At 37.8% G+C, this 16,811-nt stretch overlaps 2 protein-coding genes across 3 annotated transcripts in view; both read right to left on the bottom strand.

Moving 5' to 3' along the window:
- Nucleotides 1-2,682, bottom strand: part of DYNC1H1 (dynein cytoplasmic 1 heavy chain 1) — a 44,625-nt gene extending 41,943 nt beyond the window's left edge. Inside the window, exon 1 of the mRNA XM_062576715.1 lies at nt 2,367-2,682. Coding sequence (XP_062432699.1) covers nt 2,367-2,637 — 271 coding nt within the window. The 5' untranslated portion in view covers nt 2,638-2,682. The remainder of the gene's footprint in view (nt 1-2,366) is intronic.
- A 7,691-nt stretch (nt 2,683-10,373) lies between these two features.
- Nucleotides 10,374-16,811, bottom strand: part of PPP2R5C (protein phosphatase 2 regulatory subunit B'gamma) — an 82,366-nt gene continuing 75,928 nt past the window's right edge. For both annotated transcript variants that reach the window (XM_062576700.1, XM_062576701.1), the window contains 2 exons: nt 15,046-15,162; nt 10,374-13,057 (listed from right to left, as the gene is read on the bottom strand). In XM_062576700.1, the coding sequence (XP_062432684.1) occupies nt 12,926-13,057; nt 15,046-15,162 (249 nt within the window). In that variant the 3' untranslated portion in view covers nt 10,374-12,925. The remainder of the gene's footprint in view (nt 13,058-15,045; nt 15,163-16,811) is intronic.

The raw sequence follows: 16,811 nt of genomic DNA, 5'->3' as shown, positions 1-16,811 counted from the left end.
TTCTATTATCTTCTCTACATTATTATAATGAATCTACAAATACAAAACATTACAAGCTAAATGTAGCCCACATTCTGTCTGTGAAGCAGAGTGAAAATTTCAGCAATACAGAGAACGCATTTCTAAAGATACGCTACTAGGATAATTACATTTCCATGAAGATATGAAGCACTTGCTTTTTTCTTTTATAAGTTTCTTTTCATATTAAAGAGAAAATACAAAAATAAAGTCTCTGAACCACAATAAAAGCCCATGGGAAGTATTCAGGCATTAACTCAGCTATTGTACCACAGATGATGTAATTGCTGGGGATGCTGGCACTTGTGCTGCAATGCAGTGATTTCAGTGCAGAAAGCTACTCCCTGTTGGGGGACACACCCCAGCTGGACACATTTACACTGGACTCTCACTCTGCTCTCATTTCATTTAACCCTTCACAGGAGATATAGTATCAGGCTGTTATGTTTATGATACTAAGCACCAAAAGCCTAGTCACAAAACAGAACTGTGCTGGACACCAAAGAACCTGTCTGAAAGCTGTTTACAGGCTGTATAGCAAGTGATACCACAATAGTATTTTTCATTAGTTAGAAATACAGCTTCTACTTTGCTGTATCTATAATTAATACCATACTTTAGAAGTCTATGCATAAGTTTCAATCAAAATATTGCTTTTAATCATGTCAGAGAAAACAAGAACTCCATATGGTGTACATTCCAAACACAGTTAAGGTTCCTGTCAGTCAGGAAATTCACTTTCCCCAAATAACTGCTATTAAACTAGATGATATTGACAGAAAATGCTTCAGTCCATACTATACATTTTAGAAGCTAAGTATTAATTTACTAAGTGCCTCAATTTGATTTTAATCACACACGTGATAATATACCCCACAAGCTTAGAGCTAACCATTGTTCCCCTTACCATTTTTAATCTGCACTAAAGATAATTAACCTTCTGAAAGAGAGGTAAGAGGTAGAACTGTAGAAATTATTTGCACAGCCTAACAGTGTCCTATGCATTCCTTTAAATCTTGTCAAACATTGTAACAAGCATTTAGAGAGATTTTTCTTCTTCCTTTTGGAAATTCTAACATTATCTCCACTGAAAAATAAATTTCAGACTTTGGGATGGGAAGGAGGAGGAATAAGACAAACAAAGGCAGCATGCCTCACGTTCACAGGGAGGAGTCAGCAAGTACAAGAATCTCCCTCAAGCTTCTCCCAGTGTGCAGAAACTGATCCAGTAACTTGCGCTGTGATGCATGCTGATGCGACAGATAATGCAATTTGAAGTTTGACTATATTAACATTTGAGGTGCATCTACTGGGGCTGAAGCATCAGCTACTGAGAAGAGAGATTCAGTTTAATACTAAAGTTCTGAAAGCTCAAACAGGCAGACATTTATGTACGTTTATGTATGATTTATGTACGATTAAAGATCTTCCTTGACAATAAAAGTCTGTGTTAATAATGAAGTCTAGTTATATTTTATTGTTTTTTATTAGTCCGCATTCTGTGACATGAAAGGCCTATTTAGTGACAGATTTGTTTATGAACTCAAATAAAAAGATGTTTCCAAAAATACAGAGTCAGTAACAGTGGCACATAAGGGACAGAAAAATTTCTTGGGTGGGTGCCCACCTAGCTGCATTATTTACCGCAGCGTTCAACAAGGTTTCTGAGCACTGTTGTTCGTGAGCAGCCTGGCTGCTGGCCCTTGCTAGCTAACAAAGACAACGCAGACAGTCTACAGTTTGATTTATGAACTTTGAGGTGTTGCTACTTAGCCATGATGGAGCGTCTTTTTTAATAGCCTGATACAGTTATTTTTTTCTTGGTCCAGAGTGGTTATGTGTCTTGCTAAGAAACAGGTTATTTCCAGAGCAGAAACGAAGCAGCATTAAGGAGTGACTACAGCATGCTGCTGTAGTGCTTTCAGCGCTGTTCTAAGAGGAACACGCTACAGAGATGCGGCGCATAAAGAAACCGCACTCACAGGACGCAGCGCGCGCTTGTGCTGCAGCTCCCGAGCAGCTAAAGTTAAAGCACCAGACGTGGGAAATACACAGGCAGAAGGGCCTGGGGAGGCCAGGCCAGGCCAGGCCGCAACAGCCAGCGCGGCACCCCGGCCGCCCGCAGCAGCAGCGGCGCCCCCGCGGCGGGAGCCCGCAGCGCCCCGCCCGGCGGTGGCCGCAGCTCTTCCAGGCGCTGATCGCCGGTAAACGGGCCGCAGCCCCGGGCAGGTCAGGGCAGGGCTGGGCTGGGCCGGGCCGCCGCAGTGCGGCGGCAGCGGGCGGCGGCAGCGCCCCTCCCCCGGCAGCGGCGGCCGCCGCCATTTTGAGAGCGCCGCGCCCCCGCTCACCTTTGAGGGTGGAGCGCTCCACCAGGACCGTGTGCACCTGCGGGTCGGAGAGGAACTTGCGCATGTGCTCCACGGCGCCCTTCTCCTCCAGCGCCGCCTCCAGCGCCGCCGGCGCCTCGCCGCCGTCCTCCAGCAGCAGCGGCACCAGCTTGCGCAGGTGCTTCTGCAGCACCGACACGTCGGCCACGTTCTGCACGGCGGAGCCCGACACCTCCATGCCGCCTTCCTCGCCGCCGGGGCCGCCGCCCCCGCCGCCGCCCGAGTCAGACATGCCGAGGCAGGGACACAGGGACCGAGCCGCGCTCCGCCCGCTCCGCCGCCGACTCGGCACTGAAGCCACCGCCCCCACAGCGCCGCCCTATAACCGCCGCCTCCCCGCCCTCGCCGCCGCGGGGTACTCCGGGAGAGACGGTCCGCCCCGCCCCTCCGCTCGGGCCGGGCGCACGGCGGGAGCGGGCGGAATGACTACGAGTCCCAGCACACCCCGCGGCTCCGGGCGCATGGCGGCGGCGCGCCCAACCTTGGGACCGACCACGCGGGAAAAACAAGACCCACGGTGCCCTGCGGCAGAGCCCGGCCCGGCCGCAGCCCCAGTGCACGCTGGGAGTTGAGCTCCCCCCCCCCGCCCACCCCCCTTACCGCATCCAGAGGGGAACCGTGACAAGAGCCCGTCCCTCCGCCCCCCCCCCCCCCCCCCGCAGCAGCCCTACCCGCAGAGGCAGTCATCACTGAACACGAATCATCACCTCGTGTTTTATTCAAGTAATTTCCTCCTAAAGACAAGGCCAGCAGCAGGCTGACACAGCAGGCATGCGCGAGTGCTGCAGTGTGAACACAGGAGAGAGAAGTCCAGGCCCGGGCTTCCGCTCCTCGCTGGGGGAGAAGGGGGTGCAGGCACGGGCGACAGCGAGGCAGCTGGTCCTGGTCTTCGTGCACCAAAACCCGCTGTAAAACTGAGTTCTGCCATTTCCACCGATTTACCTGAAAGCTAAGCGGTCCCTTGGCTACTTTCTCCAAACAAGAAAAGTGTTGCTTTCATGTTAAAAATACAAAAAGCTGTAGGAAGAGGTAGCAAGAGGGACATGAAAACTGGCACCGGTCAGCACTGGCTAGCTAAGGAAAGAGCCAAGCCGCTGCGGAATGGAGCTGGGTAGGACTGAGGCAGGTGGCACTGCAGAGTCCCATCCATGAGAAACCAGCAGGTAGAGACCAACCTGGACAGATCACATCTTAAATGCCACTCCCTTTCTCTTTTACCTTGGCCATTTTATACATCCAGCTCATTTGCTACCTACACATTTGATAAAATTTAATCAATCTCAGGTGGACACACACAGGCAAATGAGTCTTGAATTCGTGTGCAGAGACCATCATACCCAGAATCTGTTCGCATATATTGCACAAGAAATAAGAAAGCCTGATTAGGATATACTGTTTGACAGAGGCATATAAGACACTACATAAACGTAAATGCATTTACGTACATGTAAACACATCCAATCCCAGCCAGGGTACTAGGTATCCAGGAAGCCCAGCCGTGTACCCCACCTACTGTTGAAAACAGGTGTTCTTCCCCATTGATTTCTTCTGTAGATCTAAACCTAGGCATGAGATCTGAGCCAAGAGCTTTACCAAATCTTGCTTCTAACACCTAGAGTGGAATACACTATTTATAACAGGATTCATGAAGGGAAGAAAGTCCTTTCTGAAGTTTATACAGAAAAGCGTGCCTATGCTCCTATAGGCTCCTAAGGGGTTCAGGAGTCCAGCTGAACTTGGAACTGGTTTCTAAAGTAATAGAAATCTCAGGCATTTATACTCAGCAATTGTATTTCAACTACAAGCACCAGAACTGGTAAAGATGATTCATCCAAAGCTGATCTACGAATAAATACATATATATATTTTTTTAATGCCGCTATTAAAAGTGAATTTTATTTTCAGTGAAAAAGAGAGGCAGACACTTGAGTCATCTCAGTATTGTATATACAGAGTACTGTTACTGAGATACTAAGTGTTTAATACAACATTCAGCTATCTCCTTTCCATTACTTTTTTGAATTTCTGGTTTATTCACACCCTATCCTTCTTCTACTTGCAGTTTATGTTTGAGGATGACATTTAATATGGAAAAAGACCTTGTCTTTACAAGGCTCTGAATTCTGCCAGCCTATCCCACATTGCCCGACTGCTTTCCAGTGGGGAAGGAAGTAGCTGCTTCTCTTACTCACATAGCAAGGCCAAACATCCAAAAGCACAAGTTAAATTAACATCTTAGCCTTCAAGTTGTTCAACAGAAGACTCTACATAACTTAGCCGCATTTTGAGTGTAAGCTAGCACCTCCAAAAAAAGCTTAGCTGAAGCTGTGTTAAAGTGCCAGTATGCTCACTCTTCTAAATGGCCATCATCTGCCGCACCAAAATGTCACAGGATGATGCAGCATCTCATTTCTGTAAAATTCCTGCCAGAAAAAATAACAATAAGGGAAGTAAAATACAGAAATAAGGAGAAGAAAGAATGGCAAGGATAGGAAATAAGAATTCAGGTAATTGTTTATATACATTGCTACTGAATCACAGAGAAAACAGTGTAAAAAGATCCCAGCAAATCTGATCTTACTGTTGTTCCTTAAAAACACGTCATACACAGTATTGCTAAGACTTTACAGGAAAGAACAACTCTGGTGTTCTGATGTTTAAATGCTAGACTATTTGCAACTAAAAACCGTTTTAGGTAAGACATTATAAGGCAATTATAATAATTAGCTTTATCTACTGTGCAAAAGGGTGTGTGTGGGGGGACGGAGGGAGTGTATTTTAACTCAAGTTAAAAAAGATTATAGCAAGGACAAAATAATCTAGCTTTCTTTGTACATGTTCTCAGGTTTTGTTAATGCCTATGGAAAGAGAATAGGCTTTGGCTTACTCTGTCACCGTGAAAACTAGTTTGCATTGATCTATGTCAAGTTAATTATGAATATATATATATATATATATATATATATATATATATATTTATAAAACATGAACCAGGCCCTTCTTGCTAATGCATCACCAGCCATTGAAATCAGCCATCTGAAAGGCAAGGTTGTCAATATTACACGTTTTCCCCCATAAACATGAAGTTTTCCATCAGATAAAGATACTTCTTTTATAAAACTACATCTTAATATATTAAAATGAGCAAAACCAAAATTGAATGTTGATCCGAATAATAAAGGAAGAACACCTATCTTTATTAACCTCAAGAAACTGATCTCTGTCCTTTGCAACAGAATCACCCACAGCTGGCAGTAAGGAAAACAGTCTTAAAAAAAACCAAAACCAAAACCAAAAAAACCTGTTGTGTGTATATAATCAGCAGTGAGACAGGCACAAAGAAGAAAAAAAGCATGCCAGTTCAAGAAATAAATCTCTCTACATTGCAATATAATGCTACCTTGCTTTATATTTGTACAAAATATGCATGTGCTTAAAAATATCTAATATAAAACCTACAAATTAAATTGACAGTTGCTGCTAAGTCACATTAGGGCCTTTATGGTATCAAAAGGAAATTTTAAAGAACAACTAACCTGCTTATTTCACTTAAGCTTACACTTCATTTTTCAAAAGTAACCTTTCACAAAACCTGTGTAGTTGTCTAAACATTGTCTACAGAAAGGCTAATTTTGTACTATACACTAAGCTGTTAGAACTTAAAAGAACCTTTAAGGACTTTTTTTTTTTTTTTTTTTTTTTGTGATAAGAGGGTATGAATTGAGAGATATGTTGAGTGAGTTTAGTATAGTTTAAAAATTCTACACAATTAATGCATTACTAGTGTTTTCCCATATATAAAACCAGCTATGGTTTTAAAATACTGTCAGATGTTTTATACAAAACTTTACATTGATAAAGACACTTGGAAATTTCCTCAATTCTTCCACATGTAGTATAACAGTGGTTTTGTTATTCAAATTTGATGTAAAAAACAGATTTTAGAACACAACTATACCTGAAGTGACTTATCTTAGTATAAAAACAAGAAGATCCGTGACATTGGTATCAGAATCCTGGTGTTTACAGAACCTCCCCACAGGCATTAAGGAAAAAGAAATTAATGTGATCTTCCTCATCACTCTGTTATTAAAAAGGTCAGTTATCTCAGTGACTAAAGATCAAAAGCAATCTTTGTTCTCTCCATTCTGGTACTATTTTTTTCCTCTGATGATCTCCCTCATCTTACAGTTCAGCGTCTTCTACATTTGCTTTATACTTTGAAGCCTTTTTTTTTTAATTTAACAATGAAAAGAATTAGTAAGCTTTTCATTCACAGATGTTATAAATAAATGGAGAATAATAATACTGAGCAAATTTATGAGAAAATATTTGATCTGAAAGTATAAGAAGCCTAGAAAAATCACTCCACAACTACTGTGGATTAGAGTGGTTAATACAAACATCACATCCAAATTAAGCAATGTCTCAAATCGGGAGACAGGGTAATGCATTAAGAGCCCATATTCAAAATAAGTGAACTAGGGATTGAAAAGGAGAGAAAAACAGGCAACTGCAGACAAGATATTAATCTCTCCATGTACACTTTGGAGTAAAACTTGCCATATTTAACTTGAAAACATAACTTGAAAAATGGGAATATCCCACAGCAAAAAACAAAAAAAACAGGAAAGCCTCCTCAGTTTCCTGTTTGTTTTTTCTATACTTTTAACCTTCCTCCATTCCCATTGCGCTTCAGCTTACTCACATCTTACTTCAACTGGCATCTGCCAGTTCCTTTACTCTGAGTGGCACCATGCCAAACCAACCCATTTGCTCCCCCCAACTCCATTCCCAGGGAGGCCAAGAACTGGTCACCTAACTTTTCAGCAACTCATGAGCACCCCTCTTTAGCATTCAGCCATGCCACCCCAAATTTTCCAGTCCAAGAGGTTTATTTCCCCTATCTTTGGACCTTCTCCTGTTTTGCTACTTCCTTCAAGCTCAGAAAAAAAAACACCAAGCCAATCTTTACACTGGAAGCAGGACAACAAGCAGCACGAAAATGCTGTTAGAGGTGGCAGACAGTCAAAGACCCTGTCTGTTGACCGCAAGTGCATTTCACTTTTTTTTTTTTTTTTTTAATATGATGTCCCCCTTCTGCTGCTTGTTGGGGATATAGATTAAAGGCAAGACACATCCTCTTCTTCCAAAAAGGATAACTGCTCCTTAATGGAGCAGCACTGAGTCAGCAGACATCACTAGTCTCAGCTAGTTATTGAGCATCAGTATCTCCAGGTATCTAGAATGGTTAAACAGGTATCAAAATAACTTTGTGGGCTATATATATATGTATATGTATATATATATATATATATGTATGTATAAAGTTTCAAGCTGAAAAACAAGAGCAAATAATAAGATATGACATATGTAGTATTAAACAGATACATAATGCTCATTTTATGGCATGCATATAAAGAATTTATACCATCCCTCCCCTCACATACATGGTGGCATAAATACATTAAGAATATGTTTAAAATAAGGAACTCTCAGGCTAAGGAAGACTGAACTTTCTGACAAATTTAAGTATTTTAAGAGAATCGTAATGAAGATTGGAACTTGTCAGAAAAGACAAAATTTGCTCCCAATAAATGCTGTAAACATATATAAAATGAAAAGTCTTTGCATAAATTGCAAAAGAAACCACTTTAGCAAAAAATAAAAGCTGTATTTGTTCAAAAGTAATTTGGTAATATTTCAGACAAAAAAAAAAAAAAAAAAAAAAAAAAAAAAAAAAAAAAAAGGCAACTCCAAAACAAGCAACACTGAAACAGAACAAACTTCATTTGTTTTCCTGTCTCTAATTCTCTTGAAGCCATTTTCTACTGACAGAGTACTGGAAAAATGCACAGTCATTATTATAGCAATTCTTTCACACCAACAAACCTCTTAGTTTGGTCTTCTGGACCACACAAATGCCTAAAATAGCTTGAAGCAGATTATGTGAATACCTCTTTCCCCTTGTATCAAAACAGTGGAAACCCCCCACTCATCAAAACTCCAGAGATGGATGCTTATGAAACTTCATCGTTTGTGCTTGCAGTTCTCCACTTGTGCAGGACTGAAAGCAGACCCAGTTTGAATAGGAAGGGAGGTGCAGTTGTTAAAAAGAGAGGGATAGTGTATTATCTCCCTCCATTCTCCAGTCAGTTTTCCCTTGGGATTTTTTTCATACACAGTATTTAATTACATCAAAGTTTTATACTATAAGGTAAAGACACTCCAAGCCAAGCCAACTCATCAATTAAAAGAAATTATAACCCAGGGAGACCGTGATGATAATCAGAATGGCATTTCTTAATTAGCTATATGCAACACAAGCCTCCACCATACGCATAGTAAAAACTAGACACACCGAGCAGAAACGCTTCACATTTAGGTGAACTGGCTCTGTATGCAATGGATGAGAATGGGTCAAGGACTTCCATAATGGAACCAGAACCATCTCTCCATAATCTGGAATGCTGCCTACCTCCTAAAAGCATACTTTCCACAGTACTAAAAGTTTCCATACAGTAAATGAACAAAAATTCAACTACAAGTGTAATGGTGCTGTGCTACCATCTTCCTTTACGCTTCAAAGAAGTCTAATTAAGCTACCAATGCCAGACAAGTTGTTTAGAGCCCCGAGTTTATTTCCCTCAAAAAAAAAAAAAAAAGGTTTCAAGTTTGCTTCTTCCATTTGTTAAAAGCACTCACAGCTCAAAAGGATACTTAAACATACCTGCATATGTATGCATGTGCATGTGAGGGTGCTATTGTCCCTACCAACACCTACTATTGAATTTTGAGAGGTACTTTGACCCTGTTTTTGTTGACAGAATGACTTAATTCTCAGTTATTTCAACATCTAGGTCTTGGTTCATGATTAAACTTTCACATGCATCTGATGAATTTACTTCTAGGCTTATGCAGAAAACAACTTCTTTCCACACCCAGAGGCTTCACAGAGCAATGGCTATTGAATTTAGGTGTCTGCAAGGTTAGAAAGTTTTTAGTTTTGGGGGATTTAGTCTCATGTTTCTTTAACTCAAGTCAAAGTTAGATTTTGATCCCAGGCTTACAAAAGGTAAAAATAAATAAATAAACAAATAAATAAAATTAAAAAAAAATATAAAAGAAAAAGCAATCATCTTCCCTTTCTCCCAGTCCTCCCCAAATCTGGGATCAGCACAAAAAAACAGAACATCACTTTTGAAAGTCAGCTTTCTGTGAGTCATTACCTTAGTTCTTTTGTTTATGGAGACTTTTACTGATTCTGGAGGGAAGGAAGACACTTCCTACTGTGGAGTTACAAAAGTTTCCTTGCCATCTGACAATGCCTCATCTACTATGCTGAAATCCTTAATTTTATGGCTGCTTTGCTGGAAACCTGTCAATAGAGAATGTTATAGGGGAAAATATTATAGTATGAAAGGTATGTCTTCCGTATTTGTACCTAGATTGGAGATGGGATCAAACTCCCTTTAGTATTGATATCTGTCCTGAAAGTCAGGTCTGATTTTTCTTCTGAATATCTTAATCTCCATATTTCTTTACTAACACATTTTCCCTAAAATTTCTTTGTATTATTGCTATTATTTTATTAACTCATGTAGCTAATTCTGAAGGCTGTGATAATCTGAACATGCATCCAGAGGTCCTGTGCTAAATTTAGTTTCATAATAAGCAAGTAAAATTCACATGTTCTTTATTTGTCCATATAATACACCATTTAAAAAAAATTTAAAATTAGATAAAAGCATATTAAATGGCAGGTGTACGAAGTTCTTCAGAAACAATGTCAAAACAAAAAATTGAATTACAAAACATTAAAAAATATGTAGGTACATTTGAACTTAACATTCCACTAAAGCATAAAGTTACAGATATAACCTAAAGAAAAATAATTGTGCCACTTACCTATTTTTGCTGTTTCTAGGAACCTTTTATTCTGTACATAGGACGATTCTGTACAAAATATGAAGTCTACATTTTTATTACTTATTACCATAAAACAAGGTACAATGTATGTACAATATTAAAATGAAGCCATACTAAAGCCACACTAAAAAGACACTTGTAATATTACTTTTGACATTCCTGATGTACAGGTGTAATTTTGGAAAACAAGAGGAAGGTGTCAAACACAGAACTTTATGAAGAACAACAGTCACCAAAACTCTGCTTTAGTTTTTATTTTGGATGTATTAGTTTTAGAATGGTTTAGTACAGGACTGTAAGAAATATATAAATGGTGGTAATAAACATGCTAAACCATTAGCGGTGATAAATTTTGGAATACTGCCTAAGCAAACTTCTGTGGTCCAAAACCTCAAATATGAATTTGCGGAGAGCTTTAACCCTCTGAAATACCACAATATTTCCCCTTTTGGTGAATGTTTATCTTCAATAAAGAACAGAAACAAAATCTAGACAGTGAAAGATGTTCTTATACGTTGAGCATCACACAATCAATCAAACATTGATATACAGGTTTTCTCCTTGGTAAAGTAAGAATGATTCCTTCCAGCAACCTCTTGCACAAACATACTGAACACCCAAAATCAAAGGTATCTGATAATCTACCAGCTAAAGATGGAAGTTCAAACAATGGTATATCAAAATACATAGACATTGCTTTATACAATTAAAAAAGCACCCTATTTCCCTCAAAAGGAGAAGGCATCTTTAAACTGTTTTAATATAGTTTATCATAATGGTAAAGCATATTCTTTTTCAAGTTTAACAGGAAATGTTTTCAGACACAGTGGACATTCCACTTGAAGCTTGGGTTGGTTTTAAATTTAGTTGTTGTAAGCCAATATTTACCACCCGCTACTTTTCTTCCAATAGACAATGTAACAAATATTGGAAACTATATGTTAAATGCAACCAACAAACAGCAGGCACTACATCTGCACAAGGTTACTATGAATGTCTGCTTTGCGCAGCATTTTTTTTTTCAATGGATGCAGGAGACATTACACTTTCTTAAAAAATAAAACAAAACTATTTTTAAAGAAGCCACTTTTTATCTCTTTATGCATCAAGACATTAAACATTAAGTTATATCAATGTTACTGCCAGAGACAAAGAGAACTAATCAACCATTTAGAATAGCAGAACACATTTCAAACAGCTTGTAAGCAGGATAAGTAAGTCAAAATACTGGCCACCCTGAGAGAAATCAAATATTGAAGACAAAGCACTATATTTTAAAAAGAGATTTTCCTCCCGTGCTTTTCCATCTACAACAAAAAGCTCATTACATGCAAGTAATCTCGTGGAATATATAGCAGCATTTGAAGATCATCAGCAATTCGGATGCATTTTCAATTCACTTGTGAGGTGTATTTGCAGCACATGTGCTCTTTACAACAACAACAAAAAATATTTTCACGGTAAAATTATGGTCACTATCTCCTCAGCTCTTAGACTCATTTAAAAAGAGGCAGAATGGGATTCAAAAGGTCTGTTCTTTTATTGATTTTACTTTATTATGTAAGTTTATGGTGTTGTGTTCCTGAAAGGCCATGTTCATCTTCCAGATAAAAACTGATACAACTTAAATGACACAAAGTATCTGCCACAGAATACTGAACTCCTAGAGCCCAAGAAAAAATGCTGAGTATTAAAAGCTCAGATAAGGGAGAAAACAGTGAAAGAGTATTTTATTAACTTGAAAATACTTAAACTGAAATTTCATATTCAGACTACTCCCAGTCATGGTAAACAGGTTTTCTTTTTTTTAGGAAAAATTCTTCTACCAGTTCATATCTGGAATACTGGTGACGTATTATACACTGAAGACTGGAAAATATGGCTTTAAATATACATAAAGTATTAGGACATGGTGTGTATATATATATATATATAGATATATATCTTTATCCTAAGTAGAGGAGAAATAAATTTACAGAACTCTTAGAAAGGAATCATGATCAAGGATTGTCATGAAAGTTACCAGTTTGTAAGCCTTGTTTTATACTACGAAATAATTGTGTATTTTCAAAACTGCTGGTATATTACAAGACAGCAATTATGTGGAAACAATTGTAAAATTGAGAAATCCTAGAAAAAGTTTAACACTTAAATTTGAAATATTTTTGCTTTTGAAAACACACACTTATTAGTACCAACCATTGTTCATTCAAAGGATTTATTTAGATGGAAATAGTTTATAGAATGCTCTTCTCAAATATGACTATATAAAAACTACATATGTTATCATTAGCTGATACTATGATAACATCTCCAGGAAAATGTGTTCATCTGATTATAGACAACCCTATGTTCTGCATATGGAATTGAAAAATTTACCATTGTTTGAACTATTAATCTTGAGCTGCATACTCTAAATTATTGCCTACAGAACTGGGTTGAAGAAAGCTTTGACTTTGTGTGTAACTGATTGGTATGGCACAAAAAAGTTAAGTTCTACTATAGAACTGAGTCCAGAGGAAAAAAAAAAAAAAAAAAAAAACAAAAAAACCAACAGCTTTTCCTCCAAAATAATATTTCACTGTAATAGTCTAATGCCCATCATGTGATATTAATTCATCAGCTCTGCAATGGGATTCCAAGGCTTTCATGGTATAGATATCCTGAGGCAGTTCTGACTTGCGTCGCACAAGAGGACGATCTTTTTTCTGATCTTTCTGTGCCTGGAATCAAAATGGAACAGAGTTGGCCAAAAATATTACTTAAAATATTTCTTACATGTCAGTATATTCACTTACAGAAAATGGATTAAAATACACACTGGAAAAAGTTACACTTTCTTCTCTTTATCTCACCTACTATCCAGTTTCAAGTCTTTGAACTACTTGTTTTTGCTAAGTGAAGAAGAAAAATTAAAAACAACGAATTCAAAATATTGAAGCTATTAGCAATGACACTACCGCCATTGTCACTTGATTATCTTTCTTCAGCTAAAACATAATTATGATCTATTGTCTCTCCCCATTTTTTTCCATTTTGCTACTTACAGGAGCAGGAACTGGAAACTGGTTCTTTGCTCTTAACTGACTGCCCTAACTACTAGCATATAGTCATATGTGCTTTTGTTCTAGAACTACAGTTAGAGCACTCTACCTTGAGAGAGGATGTATGAGTTTTAATTCCCTCAGGCCAGTATAAAAAGTGGACCAAGGTCTCATACATCTTGAATGAAGGCTTACACTAGAAAACAGCATAATAAAAGATAGATGCTATCATCAACACAACTCTAACAGTAGCAGTGCTCATCTCTTTGAAGAATGCTCATATGTGCTGATCTCCACTAGAATGGGTTCTGGGCTCTGAACCCACCAGAAAAAGGCCTCCCAGGCGCATGTGAGCCTGGCTAAGCTATCTAAGATCCGAAGAACGGTAGAGTTTTAGAATCTTTAGTATGCCCCATGCTTCTTGGTGACTAGCTCTAGTCAGCATTCCCATTCACGGGAATGCCGCTCTTCATCCATTGCCCTTGATAGGCATGTAATTAGCCATTAAGGTTTACATTTCTTGCACAGGGTTCTGCAATCCTCTCCAAAGGTAAGTGTTTAAAAACAGCCATCACATAACATATCTTGGAAGCATTCCAGTATTTTTGTACTTCAACCTAGTAGACCCAAAATGCCACAGTAATACAAATTATAAATAAACTATAATCTTGCAGGATAATCACACTGGGATTTTAAGAAATTAATGCATGAGGTTAGGTTGACTATGTATTTATATTTTATTAAAAATCTCATTTGAGATCTTAGTTAAAATTAACTGAATTCATTTCTGATCTCAGCTAATTTCTGGGCTCCAGATTAGTTCTGATTTTAAATTTGCTGGATATAGAGATATTCACATTACTTATATTCCTACCAGACATTTTAGTTGTACTGTAGTGCTCCTTGGCACTTCTCCATTTTCCATCAGCTCCTAGTTTAAATAGTTCTCCCAACCTCTATTTTGTCTGCCAGGACTCTTGTTCCACTCAACTAAAGCGAAATAAAAAACACCTGACAATCACTAAGCATTAGCTAAAGACAAAAAGATTAGAATGACCTTGAGACATTTTGCCTTGTAGTAGGTAATAGAACATGACAGATGGTGGACTGAGGAAGACTGCCCATTTGCAGGCAAGACTACTTTAATATTATAGTAGACATCACATACTTTTTCAAAAGATGCTGTCTTTAGACACTAAGAACTACAGACAAAAAACTCCAGATGTCCTCATTAGAATGCCTACATTTTACACAAGTTTGCCTTAGTGCAAAATAAAAACTGAAAAGAGAACAGAACATGATATGGTATATTTTAGCCATTTTTTCAATTATCCTTAAAACATAACCATTGTTTCCATCATCACATGAACAGCTATTTCTAGGGGGAAAGGAAATGAAAGTTTCTACAGAAGAAGTCTGAAAAAAGAGCCACTGTATTCCTGGTATCACTGTGCTCCTGGCTACTACAGTATCATTTTAAAGCGGCAGCTCTAATGAATTTTATTCTTGTAGGACTCAATGGTGGAAAGGCTAAAAATAGAATCTAAGTTTATTTCTAGGACACACAGTCACTTTAAGTAATTCATAATTTAGAGTCACTTTGCCATATTTATAGATTTGCCAATTCAGTTTTCAAAGAGTGGTTTGCTATCTTCATATGGCTTTACCTGACAAGCCTCTTCTTTCACTGTCTTTTTCAGCGTCTGCAAATCTTCAATTAAAGGCCCATCTGTTTCCATTGCAACAGGACTGTTCAGCAAACTCGTGTCAGTATACGTTGGGTACTAATAAAATGCAAAGTGTTAAAATAATCATTCTTAGTAGTAATACATAAATACTAAGAGTGATTTAGAGCATTTGAATGCCATGATTAATTATTTGAGATTGACTTCATTATCTTAGGCTTCCAGGTACCCAGTAATAAATTATCTAACAGTGTAAATGAAAGATGGAAAAAAATAGAACTCCAAAACCTTCTTTTTGGCAGAAACGTCCTGTTGAAATATATAGTTACAATAAAAAAGCTTTGATCATCTGAATCTGAATTTTACAGTATTCAGATTTTACCAGTATTCAATTTCAGTTTTGCCAAACATTTAATTCTAACCTTATTAATATATTACTTAATGATCTATGAACAATGCAGCACTATGGACATATAATGATTTTACTTGCTGGTGCAATTCTGTATTTGAAGAGAAAAATACACTGTTAAAAGGTCAAATTAGATTAATATAGATTTAAAATAGTTTCTTAAACAAAATATTAAACTATTCCTTTTTGAGAAATTAAATGTGTCACACAACTCTTTTGGGAACAAAAACATCCTGAAAAAAACATACTTGTATAGTATCTAAAACACTGTATAGCAATCTCAGTATCTTAAATTCTATTCTAATTGACAAGAAGTGAATGTGCTCTTGAAACCAACCAACAAAGCTGATTTATGAACACACACATACCCTCTCTCATCCATTTTCCTCATAAATACTGCTGCATGAGTGTGCCAATAACTTAATGCAGATGAGACAAAATTAGAAAAGAAAATTGAGAGCAAGGATTTAACAAAGATAATTATCATGATCTGAAATAAATCTTAAGATTTATTGTGTCATGCAGAGTCAGAAATAGCTCTGAACAAACATGAATTGTCAAAAAAATCAGACAAATTAGATAAAGGTCAACAGAAATTCTGGGAAAAAAAATCTCTTCAAATCCAAATACAGAGTACTAAAAGGATACACATCTTTACGTCAGTTCTTTATTCAGCAAAGCATTTGGTGTTTAAATTATTTTTATTTTAAATTGCTTGCAATTATTAACTGTCTTTCAAACATACTACAGAGAAAGAACATTCTTTACAGGGTGTGCTAACCAACTGCAGGAAGTTCACAGAGTTATAAAAAATTGCTTGGGAAGAATAAGGAGTTTACACTGTGGAACTGTAAATTTATGCCTACAAGTCAATCCACTTATTTAGCCAGACATGCAAAGGAGTTTGACTTTTCAGTCAAAGCTGTCCTATGACATATCTGATTAGAGAATGTTTGTTACTGAAAGTCAATCACTGCTTTCATTCACATGGTTCTTTTTAACTGAATTCAACTGACCTATTGTCAGCTGACATATTGTCCAACTTTAACAACTGGATTTTATTTGAGTAGTTTAGTAATTGTACCCTGAGAAATGCCAGAAGAGGAAGAAAAAATATTTTATGAAATGCTTCCTTGTTATAAAAAATGATGGCTGCATCCTTTATGATATCAATGCTCTTTTAGAACAGAAAGTGACCCACTCTCATTTATAGAGCACAGTTATTCAAAGTAACTGATACATTTGTATTTTTGCCTATAGCAGCAATCATCATCATCAAGATCAAGAAAGACGACCTTTTTGGGAAAGGAGGGAGAACTGGGAGCATTCCCCAAAGCAT

The sequence above is a fragment of the Rhea pennata genome, chromosome 5, assembly GCF_028389875.1.
Source record: "Rhea pennata isolate bPtePen1 chromosome 5, bPtePen1.pri, whole genome shotgun sequence".
Classification (NCBI taxonomy): domain Eukaryota; kingdom Metazoa; phylum Chordata; class Aves; order Rheiformes; family Rheidae; genus Rhea; species Rhea pennata.
The sequence above is the reverse complement of the archived record's forward strand: the minus strand, read 5'-3'. Positions and strand labels throughout refer to the sequence as shown.